The sequence below is a fragment of the Passer montanus genome, unplaced genomic scaffold (genome assembly GCF_014805655.1).
Source record: "Passer montanus isolate IOZ18808 unplaced genomic scaffold, ASM1480565v1 scaffold5, whole genome shotgun sequence".
Classification (NCBI taxonomy): Eukaryota; Metazoa; Chordata; class Aves; order Passeriformes; family Passeridae; genus Passer; species Passer montanus.
The window spans coordinates 1,967,236-1,993,343 of record NW_024369929.1 but is presented as its reverse complement, the minus strand read 5'-3'; the positions used below and the strand labels follow the sequence as shown (position 1 = coordinate 1,993,343).

At 37.5% G+C, this 26,108-nt stretch overlaps 1 protein-coding gene across 1 annotated transcript in view; it reads right to left on the bottom strand.

Annotated features, from left to right (window-relative positions):
- Positions 1-26,108, bottom strand: part of VPS13C (vacuolar protein sorting 13 homolog C) — a 75,762-nt gene that overhangs the window by 16,938 nt on the left and 32,716 nt on the right. The window contains 29 exon segments of the mRNA XM_039723111.1: positions 960-1,100; positions 2,146-2,296; positions 2,607-2,842; positions 3,781-3,907; positions 4,163-4,296; positions 4,866-4,994; positions 5,347-5,511; positions 6,048-6,152; positions 6,849-7,238; positions 8,587-8,881; positions 9,126-9,247; positions 9,684-9,860; positions 11,060-11,314; positions 12,341-12,496; positions 12,937-13,026; positions 14,168-14,533; positions 15,040-15,132; positions 16,329-16,558; positions 16,775-17,013; positions 17,565-17,734; positions 18,708-18,838; positions 19,674-19,830; positions 20,959-21,103; positions 21,457-21,761; positions 22,194-22,361; positions 22,783-22,886; positions 23,421-23,537; positions 24,520-24,685; positions 25,756-25,815. Of these exon segments, the coding sequence (XP_039579045.1) occupies positions 960-1,100; positions 2,146-2,296; positions 2,607-2,842; positions 3,781-3,907; positions 4,163-4,296; positions 4,866-4,994; positions 5,347-5,511; positions 6,048-6,152; positions 6,849-7,238; positions 8,587-8,881; positions 9,126-9,247; positions 9,684-9,860; positions 11,060-11,314; positions 12,341-12,496; positions 12,937-13,026; positions 14,168-14,533; positions 15,040-15,132; positions 16,329-16,558; positions 16,775-17,013; positions 17,565-17,734; positions 18,708-18,838; positions 19,674-19,830; positions 20,959-21,103; positions 21,457-21,761; positions 22,194-22,361; positions 22,783-22,886; positions 23,421-23,537; positions 24,520-24,685; positions 25,756-25,815 (5,124 nt within the window).

Genomic DNA, 26,108 nt, shown 5'->3' with positions numbered 1-26,108 from the left:
TCTCATTTCAGAAGGCTTCAGTAACTTGTTTATAAATTGTGTTCAAGAGGAATGCCCTACTTATTAGGGTGGAAGGAGGAAAGAGCAAAAGGATTACTCTGATACCACTGTGGAATTTACTCATTCAGTTATAAAAGGTCAGATGGTTGCAAGATGCTTAGATGTTCACACCCACAAAGACTCACTTACAAGCTCTGCAGCTCATGGCATACATTGATTGTATAGTGAAAACCACCTTCAGGCAAAAGTAAAAACAAAATGAAAGATAAAAGGAAATAGCAAACTTCCCCACAAGCTGGTCAGAAAAAGCACCAGGGTCCTCAGTGAAGGGCAGCAAATGGAGATGAAGATGGCAATAATGATGACTCAAGATTATTTTCCTCTAGGACTGAACACTTCTTGCCAGTACCTGCTATGTGCTCTACTGGCAAACGCAGCAACACTATTAGTACTGACAGGACTATGCTGATCTGCTGCAAGTGTTGCACATGAATTCAGTGTAAATATTACATGTAGATACATTACTGCATACCATTTTAGCATATTTTAATGCCTGTTCTCTACTTCCCATTAGACAGGCAGTTTTTGTACTAAAGATCTCTAAACCCCTAGATATACTCTGCAGAATAATGTTACACTTCTGTGTAAAAACTACAGTAAAAGTTTGAAAAAGGTTGAGGTCTGTTTTAAAACACCAAAACACAGCTCTTTAGTAATAAACTCTCCATCATAGCACCCTGCTTTACATTAGCACACAGTTTTGTGGAATTCCTTACACACTACTTCAAAATCCTGGGATGACAATTCTGCTATACTTTTCCATCACAGCACCCCTGCTACTCTGCTGTAGCGTGCAAAGCACCACATGCATAAGATTTGGAGACACTTTTTCACAAAAATTAATGAAATCAAAGCCTTAATGTGTCTGTTAAGTTCCAAAACCAGAGGAAGGCTGGTACCTGCAGCCAGTAGAGCTGAGCACGTAAACTCCTCTGGTGAGGTGACTGCTTGAATTCAACCTGAATTCCTGACAGGAAGTTACGGCGGATGCTGCATCTCACCGGGAGACGCATTTCCATTGGAGACTTGCTAAAATTCACCTGCAAATATAAGAAAGCAGAGCTAAGATACAGTTTAATTTGGGAAATAATAAAATGGCACATTACTAGTTGACAGACTAGCAAATAAACCCTGTGGTTTTCATTACTATCAGATCACAAGGTTAATGAATTTCTCCATCTAATTAACTGCATGGAAAGTAGTGAAAACCACCAGTTTGTCTGACAAGGACATTACACTGTAGCTTTAGTTGTCCCAAGCAGGAATCCCTGTGTCATCTAAGTAGCTGTTTCTTCATGAGTTATATATTACACTGGAATAATTAAAGATATTTATATGCAGCTGACTACTTTCCCAACTGACATTTTCCCCCAATCCTGAAACTTTTAAGTTATGAGAAGCAGAAGCATAAAGCTGTCTTTTATTGAGAGTAAAATGCAATGACCTACAGATAAACTATTTCATACCATGTACTAAAAATGCACTACTGCAATGGTCAAAATTCAAGTATTCAAAGAGCTGAGGGTCTATACATGTTTTTCAAATGAAAGGATGATATAGGAAACAAGCCTGACCTATGGTACTATAAAATGGTTATATTTGACTTAGCCATTTGAATACACTCTTTATGCATGGAATACAGGTATATATAATTAATGTCTGAACAATCTCAAGTAAGTGGATTCATTTCCAGAGTCCTTGAACACTGCAGACTCCTTACCATATCAAGTAATGGGAACTGCACCTTATTAAGAAGCTAAAACAAAAATTTCTGCAAAGAATTTAGGGTATATACTGCAAATATAGGTTCACAACTAACACACAGACACTGAGCAATCTTTTGTACCAAACAAAAGAAAAATCCTTTGAAATTCTTACTTCATAATACAAGCTTGGATAATGCCTCAGTATGACCACAAGACAAAAACATTCAACTGTGTAAAATGTGTACTTATTTAAATAAAAAAATCTTGCCTCTTGTTTCTGTTTCTCTTCACACAGCATCTATCCCAACTTAGCAAACCACAAGTCTGCTTTAATTGTTGCACTTGTCCTGCAAGTGAAACACTGAAATTCAATATATACCTCAGTATTGCTGTCCAGTTTATGCCAACCAGGACCTTGGAAAGCACTCTTGGAGAGATACTTTTGATACGCTTGTTCCAGTAGGTTTATTTGCTTTTGATTAAATGGTTTCCACTTTTGCCTTGGCTTCCGTTCCCAAACAACATCAGAACTGCAAGACGTATAACAAAGTTAACAACTTTATAGTATTTATACCTTTCTTATGCATGCAAACCATGTAAAATAATTTCTCAGGCTCAAAAACCCTATTATCTCTTTTTTTAATGTAAGCTAAAAAAAAAAAAAGAGGCAGTTAAATCCTATTGGTTTTAATTCCACAATAGGAGTAAATGCAAAACTTAATTTTAATTAAAAATGCTTCCCTTAACTTGAAACATATCCCCTTCAACTATTGTTAAAATTATAATACACTGCCAAACATTGATTATTCAAAGGAATATTTACACTTCCATGGGCAGTACCTAGTAATTCCTATGTAAGAGATTTCTTTCTTATTTTCATTGTTAACTAGAGAAAGTCCAAGACTATGGATTGACAAGTTTATTTCTTGATCGGGTTGCTCCAGCTCCTCTGCTTGTCGTGCTTTAGAAACCAGTGCCACATCATCTGTGAAAAGCAGCACCCGCTGCCGTCCATCCAGGAAAGACACCCAGTGAATTTGAGTATTTGCATTGTAAGGGAACTGGCCACAGTCATCCTGTATCAGGGGGAAAAAAAGCATATTACATGAGTAAATCCCTGATGTTGCTCTATGTTTATAAGCAAGTTTACATAGAAACATAAACCAGAATTCAGTATTTTTCCTGTTTGTTCACTTTACTGCATTGTCCTAACTTGGTTGCAGCTGGTACCTTGACACTGAAAAGAAATTGAAGTTGGGATATATTTCTCCCTCTTTTGTAAACTAAACATTTTGTAAACTAAACTAAACTAAATCAGCAATATCTGTGGTTTAGAATAATATTTGAAATCATTAGGGAACAAAAGCCTTCAGAGCAAAGCAAAAGGCTTGGAATCTTAGTAATGGCAGAAGAAGGCAATAAACCATATACCATGAAACAGTAAAACCAGTAAGATCTCTGCTCTTCAAAAGCAGATACTCCTTATTTTTAATTTGTAAGGCAAACCTGAGATAATTAAAGCTCTTTTCTCAAAAGCCCAAAAGAACCATGAATGTAGCCATAATTATATGGTAATGAAATTAGTTTTAAACTAAAACCATCTTTAAATGTGAAAATTTTGACCCAAGCAAGTGCTTATACAGTAAAGCACACTGTAACTAGTTCTGAGTTCAGGTGTGTGAAATTAAACCCATTTCCAGTACAACTGAAACTCAAATTTGCTTTCCTGTCTCTTCTTTTAGTTTGCAATATTTTTCAGTTTTGTAAACTCAACAGAAAACCCAAGCCACCTCTGAAGAATTCATTGTAGTGTAAGGTGCAAGTGGGCAGCTAACTAAAGACAGACACAGTGGACTATCAAAGCATGTAAAATCTTACTTCTTGATAGTAGCTATAAGTATCCTACAGGATGAGACAGACACAAAGTTACTGAGGAAGCTTTTTCCCAGATAGTTTTACTTTTGGAATAGTCCTAAATTGGTTCACCATTTCCTTCTCCCCTTACAAAATTTACCTTAAGTAGGTCATGTTCACCAAAACACTGAGAGTAGCCCCAAGTCAATTTTCTTGGTTTGGTTGGATCTGTCCAGGCAAAGAGGCATACTTGCCTTGGTTTCAACTCCATTTCCTCTTGTAATCCACTGCAGGTTAAAAGAAAAGGAGAAAATAACAGCATTCACTGGTTAAAAGCACTGATGGAAGTGGTGCAAGCAAACCTCAGTACTAACTACTCCACCCCTCCTGCAGTGAGGCGTGAAGGGCCTAAGCTATTGACCTCAGACAAGTCCAGCTGCAGGCACATCAGCTCTCGGTGATACCCATGTGACATCCTGGTGATGTTTAACCAGGACACCCCCTGGTTAAACAAGCAGTGCTGAATTGTTCCTTTCACATACCTCTGTTTGTATCTGAGGGAGTCCCATGGAGTGTGGTTCACAATCAGAGCTGGGGCAGCTCCCTCGTGGTAATCCGTGAAGCTTATCACAGTGGAATGCTCTGAGACATTCACATCTACCAGCAAGCCCCCATTCTGCAGAGGATGTTAGACAAAGCCCAGCATTTGTTCTATGCATTAATTCAAGTTAGAACTATGATAAGCATTATATTACTGAACATGGTACCTTTATAAAGACATTTTCTAATGCTAGGCTAGGGTGAGTTCTGAAATTATAATATTCTTTATTTGAATCAAATGAATTTAACCATGAACTGTGTGTCTCCAACATGTAATAGTTTATCAAGAAATCCTAAAATAGAATGTATTTTTTGTTTCATATTTAAACAAACTGAAGGCATCCAAGTCATACCTCTGCAAAAAGCCCACATATCAGAGATGCAGTATACCATTGTAACTTAATAGCAATAGAGCTGTTCAGTTTCCTATAAGCTTGTCACAAGCAAATCAACTTGACTACACAGCTGTGAAAACATTAACAATACTGCAAACTTGATTCATAACTATTTTTATGCAACAGAACTGAATGAAGAGCAGTGTACCCATAACTTAAGGCACTAGGTTGTGATCTTGTTGATTTCATGGAGTCAAGCTACCATATGGCTAAAATGGAGAATGAACAGACTACACAAAGTGAATCTCACCAATTCTTCCAGTTTCAGCAGAGTACCATTATCCTGGGCTTTAAACAGGAATGGCTTGGATGAGCTTTCATAGCCAACTACTCTTACACAAAGTTCACCAGATGAGTTTTCAGGCCAAAAAGGAAGACACTGTAAGACAAGAAATACATGACTTGAACATTTCATATATGTTCAATATGGTAACCCAGCAGTAAAACAAACAGGGTTGTGTGACTAAGACTATTTCACATGCCTTAGTTCTTATCCAAGTATTTCCTAATGAACATGATCCATGTCTACTAACTTACCTAAATTGAATGACTTGATTAATGTACCAGCACATCCAACCTGTACTGATCAAGTTCCCTTGGGATGTGCAATGTCCGTATCATACCACCAGAAGAGACAGCTTCCATAAGAGAATTGCTCTTCTCCTAAGTGACACCTAATCACCAGCTGTTTGTCTACAGTGATATCAAAAGGAAAAAACGTGAAGCATTACCTCTGAAGCTGAGATATAATTCCATTTATTAGTTGGAAGAGAACCATTAGGACCAATTTCTCCAACTTCAAGTTCCAGAGAAGATTTGTTTGCTATTGTGTAGAACGGAGTAAAGGTAACTATCCTGGTAAGGTTGAAACTGCTCATTCTGATGCTGACTCCAACCTGTTGAACAAGAATTTGAGCAAATAATCAACAACAAGCTAAAAAGAAATGTCAGGATGGAAAAATAGAAAAGCCAACATCAGTGTAATTACAAAGCCTAACACACAACACTCCCGTTCCTCTCACCTGCAGTAAAAGCACCAACCATGCAGTAAAATCAGAAGATTATGCAACAGAAGTAACACAAAAGTTAACTGACAGGTTTAGCAGTAGCATTTTACAGCTGTAGCTTTTGTGGGGAAAATCCACCAGAAATCCTTCAACAGTAAATCCTAACAACTTAAAATGACCATTATCATCAGAACACAGTTAAAGAGTACATGAAAACAGAGCTCCCCACATCTCTTTACTCTGCTTAGTTGTGAAAATGCAGTCTTGAATAAGGAGTGCAGATCTAAACACTTGCAAACAATCATGAACAATTATCTCCACTATGCATGTTCATCACTGTGTTTTCAAACAGAAAGTACTACATGTTTGTAAAAAGTCAAGCCAGAAGAACACAGCGTTTCACAAATCACTGCAACACATCTTACCAGATAGTCCATGTTATTAGCTGAACACCTGACACATCCATAGCTTCCAACAGTATCAAGAGAAAAGCTGTTGGACCAAGTGCTAGTCGAAATACAGAGCTGGATCTACACACAAAAAACAACATGCAAAGTAATTCAGTAAACTCATTTTCATTCTGTAGTTAATGCATTATGGACTGCAGTTATATCGCATATAGCAATGTAAAGACAACACTTCAGTGTTTTTAACACCTTCCATAAATTAGGACAATGTAATAATATAGTGTCACTATTGATATTCTGATTTATCCATCTGTGATCAAGTTCTGGGAAAGATGTTACAGTAAAAGTATCAAAGCAGAGTAGTCCTCATGAACTCATGCTCATGACAGCACACACAGATGGAGAAACAAGCCCACGACTTTGTGGTGCTTCACAAACTTGAAGAGATGGAAAGAAATAATCAAATTAAAAGTTTTTCAACCATGTCTTCAACTACTGTTAGGTAAAAAAAGTTATTTAAAAAATTCTAAATTAAAAAAAACTTTTCTCCAAAATACAAAAGTATTCAAAAAAAACTTCTACTGCAGTACTCTTCACTTGACTATGTACATATCACATCACACCAAAATCAAAACAAAAGGAATGTGTGTAACACAAAATATTTACAGTGTACATTTTAAATGTCCAAGTACCAAAGAAAGCAGCAGTCAAATTAAAACCTTCAGACTTAAAAACTACATAAAAATATTCCTTATATAAAGTGTGTGTGTTTTCTCCCTCAGAGCATGGCCTAAATATTGCCATCTAAATTAAGCATACCTTGTTCTTACTAAAAATATTTTTCTTTTTAAATGAAAACAAAACAATATCTCTGTAGTCTGCTGGATGCTTCACATGAGTGTCTTCAGCTCGGTACTGGAGAACTCGGGAAGTCTTGTTGATAATCCAGTAGGGACTGAACACAGACAGGACCATGTGGCTCCCGACCCGCCTCGAATGGACGTAAACATCCACTGTCAGCTCTGAGGCACAATGAGATGTGAAACACACAGGGAAAAATTCAGACATCCCATCACAAATTTTAAGATGGCCATGCCAGTCTTTGCCTTGATATTTTAACAACACAAGCTCCATTATTTCTCCATTGATTCTTGAATTAAAAACATCTGCAGCACTCCCTTCAGTTAATTCACGGTCTTCTGCAGTTCCCTGTAGCAAAATGAGACAAGGCAAATCAAGTTTTCAACACATAAAAGTTGGGTGTTCAAGAGCCAGCATTTTATTCTCTTGTAGGACGTACATCTCAGATACCTCAGTAAACCATGTCTTAATCTGCAATCACTTTCACTTGAGATTGATCCTGGGAATAATTTGAGATCAGCTGCACTTTACCTGCAGAGCAGTACAGACTGCTTAATTCTGGATCGCAGGAAGGCAAACTAGTTCTAACATATCCCGTTTCCACTCCCTCCCTCTCTCCTCCATGATTTCCAAAGGATTTTGGCAATGATTTCTTATTCATATTCTTACAATACTGGGTGTAACACTGCACTGGACTATGCTGCAGATACACAGCCAGGATTTTTCACACTAAAGAACCCCCAAGGCACAAACCTGCCAGTTCTGCCATACTATTTGGTAGCACAATTGGCTCAGGCAGTAGCATTCAACAACAATCTTTCCCAATTTTTACTGATAAACACTATATTTAACTGTATGGAACAGTAGCCAGGCTTGAATAGCCATGGGGTGTGAGGACAATAAGCACAAACCTATGTACAGGTACAGTGACTTCAGAAATAGATATGAATTACTGGTTCCTAGCTCCTCAGTCAAGGCAACAGCACTCTGTTCAACATTCTGTTACTCCAAGTACTGAAGTACAATGGAGGTGAGGAAAACTGGGAATAGTGCCATTGGGATGTTGGACAGAAGTGAAAGAAAGATCTCAATGAATGTCACAGCCAGTTATGCAAGTAGGACAAAACAGAACAAACAAGGATGGTGGTTCTAAATGCTCACACCTCTTGTATTTAATAAAATCACTCAGATTAATGAAGAAATACTAGATACTGAAAATACTGAACAGACAGGGGAAAACTGTCTGTGTAGCATCCTTCCAAGATTCTTCCAGTTTGTGCAAGCAAGACCTCACAGTAGTCATCAGTAAGGAATTAGTGTCAGAATGGAGAGAATTTGCATTTTCTACATTAAAAAAAAGTTTAGAAATTGCAGGTGCTTTCTCTTATACCTGTTATTCTGAAGCTAAAGACAGCTTGCAAAACACAAACAGAATCTCAGAAGTATGTAAAAGAAAAAGACTAATTCAGTACTGGATTCCTGTTAAAGGAGCGAGGCAGAGCTGGTCAGGTACACACAAATTTAAAACAATCCCCAAAACATCCAGAATGAAGTATCTGCCTCATTCATTTACAATAGAAAATACAAAACCCAACATTCAGCATCTTCCATACTACATTCACCTTCACTTCTAAGTAAATGCATTCTTACTAAAAACCAAGTAAAGGATTTACATTAAAACCATAAAGTAACTTACCTCAAGTAAAAATCTCAAGGAGTATGGTAGAAGATTCCTCACAGTCAGTGTAGCGCCAAGGTGGATAATGTAGGCAGGATCCAACTCCTCTACAGAACTTGAAATAAAATTTAGTTCATCAGGTACAGCTGTTGAGCTGATTATTAGAGGCAAGAAATTGGTCTCAGTGGCTGGGCACTGTAACAAGCACTTGACTTCATTGCTCCTGTGTAGCTCTTCCCTCCAGGCAATGTAAGTTGTAGACTCCTTGAACTGACCCTCAAATACTCCTGTTGGTTGGACATACAGATGGCACCTGTAAGAAAACAGCAGGAATTGTACACAATGGCTTTGCACTGACACCTAACTTCATCCATTTTTAAGTCATGGCTAATATCCTGAAGTTCTTTTGCAGCACACTAATTACCTAACAAAGACAGCACTTTGGAGTTTTAGTCCAGTCAGGAAGACTTTCACATGAAAATTAAGGTTTCAAAACTAATGCTGTATTTGTGCATCAGTGTGACAGAGACTGGCCCTACAGAACAGAGAAAATGTACCTGTATGAATGCAAAGGAACATGAAACTCTTCTTCTGGCTTGGATATGCCAATTGGCTTCAGCAACTTGGAGCCTTTAGCCAGCTGATAGATCACAAATGGAATTGAGAAATGGTTCTTGATCTAGAATAAAAATGAGTAATTTTTCATTACATTCCTATGGTAGAAATTTCTGTGGCACAAATTTCTAAAGGAAAAAGTATCAGTAACAAGCAGCAAAACCAGCATTAGTAGATTTAACCAAATTACTCTAGAAAACAGACTGGAGCTGTCTTAATACACAAGTATATGAGAAAACTCTAAGTCCCAAGAATTGAAAAGCATGCTTAAAATGTCAGGTAGCGTTAAAAGCATCCCCAGTGCTGAGGATATTAGGAAGCCAAACAGGAAAGGGAAAACCAAAGGAAAATTCACATAACAAACAGAGCAAAATACTTAGTAATTGGCCTTTAAGTAACATTTAGGAAAAGTGTGATCTCACAGAAACGCCTTAAGGAAGAGAAGGAGGGTGACTGATGAAGAGCAGTGTTTCAGGGCTGTGCCTGGGGCTGGTTGTCACCTGCAGAGGGGAGCGCACAGTAATGACTTTATTTCCCTCCGCAGCATCGATCTGCACCACGATGGAGTCGGGGCGGCCGGCGCTGTCTGTGACGCTGTACAGGCGGCGGCCTGGCTTGGCCACGGGAATGCTCAGTGCCTCCTTGTATCCCTGAAGTTCTGATCCATAAAAACAAGGCTTTATTAGCAACACAGATCACATTACCATTTCCTATTTGAATAGTATGTGAGCTACTCAAAGCTCAGCAACAACCAGGACCAAAGTATCCTCTGGCAAAAGGCCCTTTAATGGTACTCAAGTACCACTGCAGGAAAGCTTTAGGGTCCAAATAGTCCTCAACTTCATAACTATTCTATTTGTGGGGACCTTCGTGGCAGGAAGGAATGATGAATCTGCCTCCATGTTCTCAGAAGGCTAATTTATTATTTTATGATACTATACTATACTAAAGAATACTAAACTATACTATGCTAAAGAATACAGAAAGGATACTCACGAAATGCTAAAAAGATAATAATGAGAACTCATGACTCTTTCCAGAGTCCTGACACAGCTTGGCCCTGATTGGCCAATGAGTCAAAACAATTCACATCAGAAACCAATGAAACAATCACCTGTTATTAAACAACCTCCAGCCACATTCCAAAGGAGCAAAACACAGGAGAATAAAACAAGATAATATTTGTTTTCCTTTTTCTCTGAGGCTTCTCAACTTCCCAGGAGAAAAATCCCGAGTAAAGGGATTTTTCAGAAAATGTGAATGTGACATACAACTTTAGATTATGATTTATACACAGCATGGGAAATACTGCAAGCAGTTATCAAAGGTATTTGTTGGCTGAGTTAATGAACACAGAACAAGCCTTGTATCACCAAGTACCTTCACATGGGATGTGATGGAAAGGGAAAAACTCAGATGATTACATATTAGTGGCTACTGTAACCTGTTTTCTTAGGAATATTTCCTGGCAAAGCTAAAAACACAGGCTCATAACTGGTCTCAAGTAGCTGGGTAACTACAGAAAGCCAAATAAAAGTAGTGATAGGAGAAATGGAAATGCTGTTTAACAGGAGCTGGAACACACAGGCCTATGTGACAGGGGTCTATCAATGACTCCACTAGAATGCCTTCCAGTTCTCCCAAGGGGTAGGAAAAAAATATCACTCTTTTCACTTTCTGAAAAACTGGAGTGGAGGAATTTTCCATCTTTTTAAGAAGCCCAGTACCTGTTTTGTGGTGTTTTTTTTAATTGGCATCAATATTCAAAGGTAATTCCAACACAACACACTTGACCTGAATTTCTACCACACTGAATTTAACTCCCACCTTCCCATGCACAGCCTGTCACAACAAACAGCACTCCTCAGCATAATACCTAAATTTCAGAGCTTTCCTGTCGGTGCAACGCAGACAACCTTCCTCGCTGGGGTGCTTCAAAAACTGAGTATTCCAGTTCCATGCTCTGACCAGTTTCTATTTCATTCGCGTTTTCTTTTTCAACTGAACCCACTATCCGAAAATTGGAGCTAGGAAGCACTTTGAGAGAAACACCCAGGGCATTTTTCACTATGATGGGTGCTGTCTCTTTAAAGGAATAGCCAAAGGTGGATGCAGTTGCTTCTGAAAATGCCTGTAAATAAAAACATATACAATATGTCATACATAAATAGCCACAATAACATACCTGTAAGGGCTTTAAAAGACAGCTCCCAGCAACTACCTTTTTTAAAAGGGGAGGAATTATATATTACAGCAAGACCTATATTTTGTATAGTAGTATTTCAGGCAAGTACAGGTTATTTCCAGAGAACTTAATTTTATTATGTGATTTGCAGCAAATGTTGATGCTACAATAAGCATTCATGCTCCTCACGGGGAATTTTTCCAAATCTCAGGTTGCAAGAGAAACATAAGATCTGGGACATAGAAGTCACAAGGAGATGGAACATGTACAAGCTCAAAATTCAATCACAACTTGTACTAACTTTTGTTTGGTTACACAAAAGCCACAGTAAGTGACTGCCAATACAGACTCACAGTGTAAGCAAGTACTTAGAGAACTGCTGTTCATTTGGAATTAAGAAATAAATGGACATGTCACATTCTGTAAAAACAGCTTGATTTAGTGAGCAAAATTTCCTCACCCCAGAAAAAAACGAGGGAAAAGTAGCCTCAACCATTCATAAGCACACCTACTATCACAAGAAAAATAGGGGTAAAAGGTATTTTTAACACATGGGACATTCTACTCCTGCAGTTTAAAGGCCAATCCTAAAATGCACACTTTTCTTAGTATTCAATTAAGCAGAAAATATGGAAAAGCAGTAAATTTATGTTTTGGTATTTCAGAAGGAGTATTGTAGGAAACAGCTGCGTTTATTAGAGCATTTCATGTTCACTTAACCTGCAGATATGACACTTCCTTAAGTCCTGCATAGGCACATTTGTTGTTCTAACACAGAAGCTGCTTCTTTCAAGAGATAACTCCACCTTTTTGCTGAGGCTAAAGGAGCTGAGCTCCTCAGCCCTTCCAGGCAACATTTGTCAGAGCTGAAGAACAGCCATTGACTGGCAGCCACTATTGTTCATAAAACAAAGATAATCAGAATTTCCTATGGAAGCACATAACTGAGCACCTTCTGCCTGTTGGGGTTACCTTGGCTAGGTTACTGAAAACAGCAAGACAACATTTGGATATTGTTATATTCATTGTGTCCATCGAAGAGATGTTAATTGCAGTTTGTGGCTCAGGAATAACAATGAAATCATCCCCAGGCAGCAGACTTCTCTCCTGGACAGGGTTAGTCTTCATCTAAAAAAAACCTCTCATTAGACAATTACAAACCTATAGGTTACTTTCTACTATGTTTAAACAGGAAAAAACTACTTGACTTACACTTGACAATTGTGCTAGCAAAGTAACATATACTTTGCCTTGTTAATCTCAGATACTTTAAACAAACATGGAAATTTTATACCAACACAGAAGGCATGTTAGTTTCTCTTCTCTGCATGGTTACATGCTTCATTGTATCCATGCACTGGTAATTCACATTGTAGATAAACCTGAAGATCTCTAAAGAAAGATTTTTTTTTTCTCATGTAAAACTGCAAAGCTCCTTCATGCAACAGCATTCAAAAGGTCAATGCCCCATAAAACTTTAAAGAAATGTAAAGTTTTAACTAAATTTAAACTATTAAAATAGTTGCCTGTATAAACCATTTCACATAATGTCAAGGATCTTTACATACCTCCAGCTTTAAATTCCATTGCTTCTTTCCTCCTTCAACTCGTTCAATAAGTGGCTCCCACACTGCATAGGTTTCATTGTAATAATGAACCTAAAAAAATAATCAAAATTAAATAAGGTATTTAAATACAAAGCAATTATGAAAAACATTAATAAGAAAACAACAAATCTTCATTTCATGTTTTGGAGGTCTACTGTTAACTTTTAATGGTTTTAAAAACCAATACACAGAAGTATAATAAATACATTTTTCACAAATTACACCATTTTTCAAGAGTTCATTCCCTGGCTTAGTTTGAGAGCAACCAAGCATCCTGGTAACACCATATCTTTTTAACACTTTCAATTAACATAATCAAGTCCCTTATCTTCCATCACATGGTTTGAGAGAAGGACTTTGAGAGAATGAGACCAGGAACTTCAATGCCACAAGTACTTTTTAGTACTATAAAATAACATTAGTTTGAGCCAACTGTAGTCTGAATCTGGTCCACTGGAATGATTCCTCTAACTCATAGTCAACACCAAGTTTTAATTTGCTTCCATCACTGCAAATCTGAATAGAAGCTGTGGACTCAAGAGTTCTGGATGCTCCCTTTCAGCTGTTTTGCTCATCCCTCCTGGAAGCACAGTGACTTCCCCCAGAGGTACACAATTAAGCAACCAAAATCCACCATAATATGCACACATGGCAATGGAGGAAGGCTACTTGTAGATCCAAGAACAGAATGAAAAATGAGGTCATTTGGTAAAATGACAAGGAGTAGTAAATGCATTGCATAGAGCAGCTGCACATCTGGTTGTATGAAATTTTAACATGCTGTCTCTACAGGAGACTTTCACCATCTCAAAATGGCGTCTCATTTTGCAAAAAGAGTGTAACTTCTACCTTACCAATAAACACAATGCTGGAGAAACAAACAAAATGGGGGGCTATGGGAGTTAAATGTGACTATTCAAGTAAGCCAAGCTCATTGTTCACACAGCAGAACTTGAATATTCAAAAATAATACGGAAACACAGGACTAGATTATTTCACATTACAACTGCCTTTAAAATCCAACTTTCTGTACAAAGCACATTACGCTTACTTGCCTGACTAAAGAAACCCTGAGAGCATTTCAATTTAAACCTATTATTAATTCAGCACATATAAAGTATACTAAAAAGTTACTTGAACTCAGGCACTCTGCAGAAGTATTTTAAACTGCTAAGATTTTGACCCCACCTACCTCCAGTGACGTATCAGCAGTGACCTCCATCAGTGAGGACCAGTTTTTAAGAACACCTGAAAAAGTAGATTCCACTAACAATAAAGGGACAGTTCGATGGCCCAGGCCACATTCCAAGGTCATCTGAACTGACTTCACTACAACATCAAATTTCTCTTGCTTCAGAATTTGCTCATGGTCCTTAAAAGTTTCTGTTGCTTCTGTGGCTATGTCAACACCAAGAAACCAAGCATTGCACTCATCCACAGGTTTCACTTGCCACAAATTCTCAGAAACTTCTGTTGCTCCTCTAGAATCCTCCTCTGCTGTTTTGGGTTTTAGGGCAGCCATAATGGTCACAACAGTATTCAAAATTATTGGTGAGATCTTGAAAAAAGAAAAAAAGTCTTCAATTAAAGTACAAAAATCTATGATAAACAGAAATAGCAAACATGAAAAGTCTTGTAAGGGATGCAACTTAATTTCCAAAGAAAAGAATCCATTCATGGACCTCCTTTTCCTTTCCTGCAAAATATCCTGAAAATAGTGGTGGCAGCAGCAGGGGCAAGAGTTATTTTGTAACTTTGGAGCGAAGTAGTAGGAGGAATCCTAGAATCTGAAGTATTTAACTTATTCCTTTTTAGTCAAGGGACTGTCAAAATGACAAACATACAATGACTTTTTCCAACACACAGCAGTTCTGAAATGCATATTTCTGGAATTAAACTAATAGGGAAATAAAAAATGTAAATAATATGAATGAAATTAAAAAAATAAAATTTAGAAAATAATAATTTATAAATAATTTTATTAAAACCCTACACAACAACAAAAACCAAGCTACAGCTTGAGAAACATAGCTGTTCTTCCAAAGACAATTTTAATAATCCTACCTTAATAGTTAGTTCCTCTATTGTTACTGCCACAGTGTGTAACCCTGAAGTGTGCACCATATTTTCCATGACCAAAGAGCATGGCCGTAACACCTGAGTAAAAAACAATTTGATTATTAAGGTGACTCCTTAAATCTAACCTTTTCATAAGGTCTTGTATTTTTTTCACTCCATAGGCCAAAGGGGCATTGATCCCTTGAAGCAACACCATGTTTCACAGTAAAAACATTCCATATAGTGCAAGAATCCCACATCCCAAATTGCACAAGCACCATTTGTAGTGACAGGCTGAAAGGCAGTGAAATAAAAGCTTCTGACATAATGCTTAAAAACCAGACAAAACAAAAGCCCAACACACAGTGACAAAATAGTTTAAAAAATCCTGAATCCTTAAAAAACCTAAATGCTTAAGGGAAGATAAGCACATGTGAGATGAAGCACACAGGTCACCTTTGTGGCTCAGTGCTCCCTTGGCAGGAATGTGCCAATAAAGTTTCCGACAAAAGGATGCTCAGGACTGTACTACAACAAGGAAACCAAGAGGCAGTGAAAAACACTGCAAAAGGTCTTGGGCTTCTAAACCCATCTGGAGGAATGTGCCCCCTGTTGACAGAGTGATGAAATTATCCTTTGTCTCCTAAAAAAGGAAAAAAGCCCAGAAGTTTCTCTCCTCCATTAGGTAAAAAGACACCTCATAGGGCCTTGGGGACTTCACCTCAAACTTAAGGACAGCCAATTGGACAGAAGCCAAAAAGCCCCACCTGAGGAATTTACTAGAAAAAGAAGAGAACAAAAGGAACTAATTACTTTTGTGAGGTGCTTTACCAGGAGCAAGAACCTTTTGCCCTGGCTCGGTTTTTCTCTCTAAAGAGCTTTGCTATTTTACATTTTAATAAAACTTTTCTGTTTCCAACACTGCCACAGAAGCCATCCTGCTGATTTTATGCCACCTGAGGTGGCTGAGCTATCTAGGGTGTGATATAGATCTCCAAGAGCTTCTAAGACCTGGCTTGAGGAGACCCTTTTATCACACCTCATACAGTTTCTTCACTTAGAAACTTTTCATGCCATTTACAAATGCACAGCACAGGTTTTAGACAGAGCTCCAAGTGCTCAAGTCCTATACCTACTAATGAAAGATTCACTTTTAAATGGCACAGGCCCCTCCTCTCTTCTGAATAATCAGTGATATGAAAACAGATTTGTGAGTGCTGTAGATATGCCAGCTAAGGAATGTGCCTGGCACCCATTCTAATTATTTTGTCATCATTAAACACTGGTTTCCTTACCGTAGTAACATTCTTGCCTTGTTTTTCTTTGAGAAAAGCACAGGCCAACACTTTGAAGGCCTTCACTTGAGCAGTCATCCTTTGTGCAAGCTTGTCTGATGTCAGAGAAAAGTCACATTGGAAGGAAACTTTTAAGGCAGGGGCATCAGCACTGGTCAAATTAGCAACAAATACAATTTCTGGATCCATAATCACAGCTTTTACTGTCATGTTTGGCCGTACAGATACCTCTGTGAAAACAAGGTAAAAAAAAAAAAACCTTGAATAAAAAAAAACAGAAAGAGGAAAGCTATCTACTGTGTCAATGGCCAATCTACACATTCTGAAGAATAAACTAATTTCTTAAGTCTGATGCCAAGCATCTTGAAAACTTTTGGATGAGTAATTTTCAGAATGAAATCTGCAAAGGGAGGAAACGGAGATGTGTGTAAACTGGTTTTACAGACCTGTATCTGCCTTGGATTTCCCAGAAGCAACTTGCTTTAATTGGAATTGTGCAGATCCTTCAGCTGAAGATACTGGCATTGACTTAATGAAAAAATGTGCTACTGTCAACAAAAATTCCATACTAGCACAGATGTACAGCTTGTCAAGGACAGCAACAACTTCAGTTCCATTTTTATCCTGCTTATATCTTATATCAATCATAGAAGTGTCATTTGTGTCATCTTTCTTGTCTATCATTCTGGAAAACAAGTTCAATAAGAAACATCTCAAACATCATAACACATAGATCTAGGAAAACACAGATGCAGAAGTACTGTCATTTTTTCTCCCCATGCCCTTTATGAAGAACAATTACCACATAAGCAAGCAGCATTTTTTCCAAGAATAAGAGGGCAGAAGCTTTTCTAGCAGAAAAGTAATTTCAATTCAAGACTAGTGTGCTACACTTTTGAAAGTATGCATGCAGCACATAACAATTACACTGAAGTTTCAGTGCACACAACTCTCTAGTTGAGGCTGGGTGTCTTCTATTTAGCTGTTCTACAGTTCACTGCAATTTGCCAGCCTCCAAGATTTCTTTTTGTTTTGGATAACTTGAGAAATCAACATAAAAGAGTAGAAACTTCTGGAACATTATTAATATTGTTCATTGCTTAAGCATAGAGTATTACAGGCCACAACTGACAGCACTACTGAGTTTTATCAATTCCATGCGATGCAAAGCACAGAACAAGGAAACAGCCTTCCTCATAAGCTGGAGTTTTTCATTTCTGATGCATTCAAACCTACCTTGCAGTCACATTCTGAATTCCCTCTCTGAGATCATCCAAGGTACATGCTTTGAGTTTGACAGTGATATCCATGGAGCCATCTGAGAACATCTCCCCTGCGGATGCCATGAGGTGCAGCCGGAGCTCACCGAGGCGCAGTTTGTCACTGTGCACTGAAAGCAGAGATTCCTACAGAAGCACAGAGTGCAGGGTTAGTTACCACTGAACAAAACAGTGAGACATTTCCCTTGCTGCTAGCCATGTGCATCCTCATCCATGAACTGAAGGATCTGATTAGCCTGTTGCTGTCATCAGTCCTCCACTCATACAAATGAGTTCAAGAAACTCACAGAGAAAATAAAAAACCTGCAGGGCTGCATTTAAGTTGTTTCTGCACCACAGTGCCTGCAGTTGCTCAGAATGCATCACTGAAGGATAATCTATTTGAACTCTAGATCCCTTACCAAAGGATCCCTCCACTCTCATCACATAACTCATCTACAAGAGCACCTCAGCAATAACTGAGAATTCTATCACAGTGAAATTAAAATAAAATCCCATTACAGTGCCCTTCTTCCCTGTGATGCTCATTACACAAGAACATCTTAAAAATTATACACAAATAACATTCACTATGCACAAAGACATATAAAGCAAACACCTTCACATCTACACAAAGCAGACTTCATTAAGTCATAAAAACAAGACAACATTTCACATCTTGCTCTTCTGTTTTTAGAGCAGAGAGGATGCCCATGATTGCTCACACTCAGGGATATGAAAGAGGAAATTATGGGCCATATACAACTTGGATCTGCTTACTAACTCTAGAGGCACCATGCACAGAACTAGCACTGTCTGAACTAACAACTCCTGCTTATGAAATATTCATTTTTATTTTGGGTAACTGGGATCAAAGTTTGAGTGACCAAATCAAATGCTGGGTGGTTTTGGTGGTTTAGTAATATTTTTTGTGTGACTTTCAGAAATGCACACACCTTCTTAAGGACATTGTCTGCCCAGGAAAGCTCAAAGCTCCATTAGGAAAGCATTACAAAGCAAATTGCAGCTGATATTACTTCATTTTTCTGACCTGAGTTCTGTCCATGTGAGAAGCCTTGGCTGCCCACCCCACATGTATGGTCAAAGCTTTGCCACAAACCTGAGTTGTGTCTCTGTTGTAGAGAGTTACAGAAAGGGACTCAAAATTGAAGTCAAATTTAAGCAATGTGCAACATTCCACAGACGACTGAACTGCAGAAATACTTTTTTGTCCAGAATCAACAAGGGTACCTGTGAGTGAAAAGAAGATATTTTTACATTTCTTTTGAACACTGAGTTTGCTGGTTTGGGGGTTTTTGTTGTTGGTTGCCTTTTTTTTGGTTGATTGGTTGGTTTGGTATTTGGGGTTTTCTAAATTAAGATCAGAAAACCCCAAGAAGAGGGAAAGCTCTAAATCCAGAAGACTACTCAAAATAAGTTACACTTATAATTTTGTTCTATCCAATGCATACTAAAATTATCTAGCACAGAGTGGTTTAGAACCTAAAAGAAGCTGTCATTAGTTTAGTCAAGTTCTTTGTTCACTTTAATGAAGAACAATACAAAGTACCAAGTCTGCTCAAGGAGTCTGCACTACTCTTCCTCCCAGTTTCCATGCACAGTACAGCAATTCAACTATTGGTTAAACAGCAATTTTTTGACATTGAAAATGTTAAGTTTGGGGAAGAAAGAGATGTTGGCAAAGTGTTAACTCTGTTTCATCCAGAGACACGCACTGTTTACATTAATACACAAATTAGCAATTTGAATGTTAATATCTTCCTCAATTGTTATAATGTGCATTAACATTCTGGGGTAGATAATTTGGCTTTTTTCTTTTTTAACCACATGCAGTCAGAAAAGTGATTGACATAAACTGAAGAATACCATCATATGAGAAATTAATTACAAAAACTTCTGACCATCAGGAGCTCCATGTAAGTGCATACATTCTCATTTATAACTTTTCATGTATACAATATATTTGTAACAGTTAAAACAATTTATAGTGCTTCAGAAAAATATGATATTTGAATTTGCAAACAGCCCTCTGCCTACACATATTCAGCCTTTGAATTGAACATACCCTCAGAGGCACCAGATTCATGTGGAGCTTTCCCTTTTTTAGCTATCTGCATATCCTCAATATTCTCTTGCACAGTATTTGGCTGGGAAGAAGCTCCTCCAAGGTTTTCAAGTAAAATCTTCATGATTACAGTTAGATCACCTTCACTGAGTGCAATCTGTAAAACAATAAAGCCACGAGTTCATTTTTGGTGATAACATTTTTTTCCAACACAGTATGCAAGCACTGGGGAGAAACAATGGGCTGCTTCCAGCAGAAACAAACTGGATAGTCAAAATTATCCTGTCAAAAATAATCCAAATGATTTGCCCATTTCCCCTATATAATTTTTTACTTGTTATAAACAGGAGTTACAACAAGAAATAAGTCCATATAATAAACACTTTCCAGATTTGTAAAGGATCTTTACCTATTAAAAATATGCATAATTGATAAACATAAGCACAGTTTCTTCTTCTCAACAATTCAGTAATCAAAAAACATGACCAGAAAACATTAAAGCCAATATTTGCATTGTATACACTAAAGCAACTGCCATTCAGTAGGCCTTCAAAGATTTAATAAGTATCCAGTCACAACATTAAGAAACACAAAAAAACAAGTAGTAGTAAGTGACAAGATGCAGTCACTTAACCCACAGTACACAGTGTAAGAATATTTTTCCTACATTTGATGAATTTTACTGGTACTCCTTTAAATCTCTTACTTCTCTTTGCTTCACCAGTGTGACATTTGGCCACAGCACAGATACAGGAATGAACAAGTAAAAGGGCTCAGGAACAAGGAAAAGGTGCCCCAGTTTGGTTTTACCCATTAAAATCCACATGGTTAATACAAGAAAAGAAAAATAGAGCCCTTCCTCTGCAAAGATTATTTTAAATTGTTGTGTTCTAGAGATAACCTTTTCATTCCTAATACATCTACTAAGCATTCAAATAACCTGAATGTTACAGATGAAACAATTTGAATTGTCAAGTTTTGTTTTTAAATGGTAACAAATAACCTCAATGGTTTTACTGCCTGTTGAATCCATGGATAGCTTCAATAGACCTCCAGAAAAATAAAACCACATTTTATTCCATTTGTATGCAGCTACACCAAAACTATTCATTATACAGTACCAAAACTCTAACAAATCTATAAACTGGGCAATCAAGCTGGAAGTCTTTCAACATACTGTAAAGGACAAAAACTGAAATGAGTTTACAAGCTCCTTAGCTAAGCTGAGGACTATTCTGAGAATCTGTGAAACTTTTGATATAGTTTTAATTGCTCATGATATTACCTGCATTGGTTTTAGGTCTCCTTTGATACCAATTGTTGGGCATTTATGATACCATGCTGCTGCTAAATTTCTCTGGACCAGTAAAGTCAAACTCACAGGACTCAGAATTTCAGAATCTGGTTGCGAATCTGTGGATATAATGCACCTATAGAAGACAATGGAAGTAACAGAGGAAAAATGTTGACTAGTTGCTGAAGACAAAATAATATTGTATTAATCTAGCAAAATTACAGGCATAATTAATTCAAGAATAAGCTCATAGGCACTTACACCTTTGTATGCACTCCAGATGAACTCAAGTTACTATGCTATCATTCCTTTCTGTCCAAGAAGGTTTAGAGATTGTCGACCTTTGACTCTATCTAAAAGCACTCCCAAACTTGGCAAGGTTTTTTGCTTAGTTTCAGTAAGTTCTCACTGCCTTCCACGTTCAAATAAGAGAAATATGCCGCATACACAACATGAACACTTCACCTCAGGAAAAAACTCCATATTTACCTTGATAATTTCAAGTGAGTCAGCTGCACATCCATGTTGTCAATGACTGGAGGAAGAGGACATTCATCTGAAGACACCAGCTTGAATTCATTCTGAACTCTGATTAAGCCAAGATCAGCTACCAAAGCATTACGTGAAGCTGAAGATTCAGGGACCACTATGACTGGAGCTTTCAGGTTGACATCCATTAGGAGGCGGAAGCTCTTTTTAGCAAAGTCCTTCATGCTGGAAGCAGCCATTTCTGCTGCCTGCACTGTGACTGCAGTCAGGGCTTCTTGTGCTGCTTGGAAATTGTTTAGGAAGTTCTATTCATAGGTAAGGAAAAAAAGTAAAAGTTCCATGAAAACAAGTAAGCTTCTCAAAAAAAGGCAAACACGAGGCAAAATGTAAATTTAAGAAAAATTAACACCTGTGGTTTAAATATGAAATTCCTAATTTAACCATACTTGTTTCAAAACAGAAAAATGTTAAAACCATGAATAAGCTTACACATTGTTTAACTGTGTAATTTTTAAGGTATTATTAAAGCTATCAGCTCCATTCATCACTTCTGTCATCATTCTCCTTGGCAATCTTCTGTAAAGCAGTGCAACTTAAGTGGTAACTCATCAGCAAAATACTTCTATGTGCTTGCAAATCAGCTCACCACCAGGTACAGGTCAAAAAGAGCTGATTGCGTTTTATCTCATTAAAAAGAACTTTTAATATCAAGAAAAGAACTTAAACTAATGTCTTACCAAGAGAGACATAAAGAACTTATGTAGGTAAATTATTTGGATGCAGCCCACTTTCAGAGACATTTTACCATCCACCCTTGACATATCAGCATAGGCTTCCCCTGCAGTGGCATCTGGATAAAGTGACATGTGAAATCTAAACACTTCATCTCCCATTATGGAGACAGCCTAGAAGATTAAGTCCACACAGTTAATACTACCAGGTATTTCTGAAACAAAAAATATTTCCCCAAAAAGATCCACAGCAACTTATCAGCAGTACTTGGCCACATGGTAGGCACAAAAGAAAACAGAATCACCTATTTTACAGTACATGCCTCTTCTCACTTGCTTATCTATAGCCCATTTTATATTTAACCCCTGCTACTCAAAATTAAACAAACCAGTGTAAATGTAATTAAAAAGAACTAAACATTAAATGGAAGAATGTTTTGCTTCTCTGAGGGGAAGGAAATTAACCAATAAATTTTGCTTAGTATTACATTGTACATTGCATTCTGTTACACAGCAAATTAAACTACAGTGCTGTCACTAAATCACTTGAAAAACTGGGTCTCTTCAACTGTTTACAATCTGCTCAACACATTACCTTTTTATGGATTGTTTTTGGATCAAGATTTGTAATTACAATGTCCTCAAGTCTGGAAAACACTTTAATCTCTTTAGGCTTCATAGTCACAGATGCATCCATTCCTGAATGAAACAAAATAAGGAAGGAAGGAAGGAAATAAATGCAGTTCAACAAATTTCTAAGTAAACACTTCTGCCAAAAAACAAACAAACAAATGCCCTGAATTATTTACTACTGAATATAAAGGATAATAACAGCTTAGAATCCAGCTTTCTGCTATGTAATAATGAATGCTAAGCCTGGTAAGAAGTCAGAACCTTACTGCACGTGGCAAAGTTGCCAACATAATTTGATTCTAAGAGTAGAATATAATTCCCCAACACTATCTAGGATTTAGCTATTAAAAATGGAAGTTGGTCTTATCTAAAACATAGTGCCTTCACTTCTTTTAATTTTACTACACTTAGAAATCACCTTTGTTTTCTGAGTCAAACATTTTTTTCCTTGCAGATCATTTCATACAATCACAATATATTTCTACACATGTTAGAGACACCTGCAGTGCACACACTGGCCTTTTAGAAGTGAATGGAGGGAAACAGCCTATTTCTGGCTACAGCCAGCTTCATCTAATATTGAAATAAAAACCACCTTACCTTGTATTCTAATGTCTGCAATTCTACAGGTCTGATCACACACTGTAATACTGAATGCATTTAGCTTTGCAGTGAGCTTTAATTCAGAGACATCATCATGGGCTGCATCACCAGACACTGGACAGGAAACACAAGAGGCATACAAGGAGTTCAAATATTACAAGCCCACTGTTTAGAACAAATATTAGACTAGTAGTTTTGTAAATATATGAATTATTCAAAAGCCACCTGCAGTCATTCCCTAAAAGATATGATGATCCTAAGTCAAAATGTGAAAAAAGTAATTTATTAAGAGTTTTCTTTAGGCACACAAACTGTCACCAACCAACACAGGCAAAAAGCCATCAAGACGATGTCTTTTCTCCTCATTAATACCTAGTTTTCATGCATTAGTTGCTGAATGCAGTATACACTACATTATTTGAAGCACTGCCTCATCACATGAGAAGTGCTCCTCTCTGTCAAGTAGCAAAGCCAATTTAGGCATATTAGCTGAGCAACACTGCACAAACAGAAAATGCAACAGCCACTGGACTCAATCCCAATAGTTTTAGGATTAGAAAACCTTGAATTTCATAAACAACACTACAAGCACAAGAATCAACAACACAGGACCAACAAAATATTCAGGAGCTTCCATGCAAAAACTCTTACTATTTCAAGGCTACAAGACCCATACTTAAAATAAACACACCACCCCTTCAGTTCAGACCACCTCTTTGCTTCCCCAGTGCAGTATTTATTTTCAGTAATGTAAGCAATCTTCAGAGCTTTCAGACTGCAAATCTACATGGTTGTGACACTAAATCTTTGAAAAGGCTGCACACTGCAACATCATTTATTTAACTTTCATTATAAATATCAGACCACCACCCAGGGAAAAGTTATATTGAGTAAGGAGAATCTGTAAAATTAAGCAACAGGGAAAGTGCCTGCTGGGGTTTTTTTTAATAAGATTATTTTCTCCCCATTTACAGTTGTGCATGCTTTGTTTTCCACCAAACAGAACACAATGCTGTCATTGGAAATAATATCCTTTGAAACTGAAGGTGAGATGCTGCTACACAACAGAAGTACAGCCTGTCTAATATGACACTACCTGGTCTGAGAGTACTTCCTTTTTCCTGTTCTTTCATTTGAGGCTTGTGCTCTGATGATTTATCAGTGCTGGGAAGACCACCTGATGGAACACTGAAGGTGAGGAAACTCATGATGGAAAGCAAAGCCTCTGTGTGAAGTACTATATCCAAACATGAAAAAATGACCTAAAAGGAAGGCAAGGAGACAAAGCCATATTGTGATTTAGCAGCAGTTTATACCCTAACAACTCACAGCTGCTTTCATAGAACCATGGAAAAAAGCCCCTTGTTCAATTTCACAAGTATTTGACTCTTCTATGCCCATCCCCTTCAACTTCACACTACACAAGCTCCAGAACAGATGAGGGAGCTAGGGAAGAGAAGCTTACAGCAGCTACAGAGGAACTGTGCCAAACTAAAAACTGATGCCTCATGTGGTTATGCCTTTTCAGGACACTTTTTAGTTCTGCTGCATTTCATTTCATTGCATTACATTCAGCACTTTGATTGACAACTCCAGAACCACATGTGAAGATGTTTTAGGAGATATGGTATAACAAGAACAAAAAAACCCACTAGATTCAAAATTTGCAATCAGAATAGAGAGTATGTGAACAGCAACTACCCCTGTAGTTTAGCCAGTATTACTTAGTGAAACCCAGCATCAGTCACTTATTCCACCCAAGGCCCTCAAGAAGCAGCTTGACCCACCACTACTGTTTTAAAGAAAACATTTTAAAAGCACAATGACATGCTTACCCCAGAAGTCACTTGAAAAATTTCTCATGAAAAGCTGCTTTCAGGAGTAAAAGGACAGATTACACTCAAGACCCCTGAGAATGCTACTTGGATATTCCAGCTCACATCTCAATTTCACTGTAACTCTTACAAGCTCAGAAACACAAGGCCCTGGTTTATCTCTCTGCCAAGTGGATCACTCCAGAAGCAAAGCACATGCTAAAGGCCTCAGTTAAAATTCGTAAGGACATTTTTCTAACTAGCAAAAAAGGTATAGTTTTTTCCTTTAAAAATTATTACAATAAATACTTCAGTAAAAAAATATTTTGTTTTCTACCTGGATTTGTCTTTGAAGTAGTTAAATATAAAGCAGTAGGTTTTAATGATGAGAGTCAGGGCTTTGGTTTTGCCCCCTTTTTTTTCTCTTCAATGAGAAGAAAGAAAGAAAGGGAGAAACTAACACAGTTGCTATGATTTCAGAAGCTTAAAAAAACAAATTAAGTACATCCAGTACTTACATTGATGTTTTGCTTGGTGCTTTGGTAAGTAGTAACAAAGTCTGGTCCATCAGGATCAGCCTAAAGGGGAAAAAAAGAAAAGGGGCATGGTCAGTCTCTACTGAATTAGCCAATAATTAATATTAATTATGAAAAATTTTATTAACTGAATTACTTTAATTTAGCCCACACACAAAGTTTATTCCAATTGCAAAAGAAGACGAAGGAAAGTGATGAAACCTGAACAAATAAGTTCTTCAAATAATGCACAAGCAAGAAAACCAGAATGGGTTATTCGTAATGCTCTGCTCAGAGACATTTCATAGCCCATATTTTGTGAAAATTCAACTGACTAGTTACAAAATTTGTCTCAT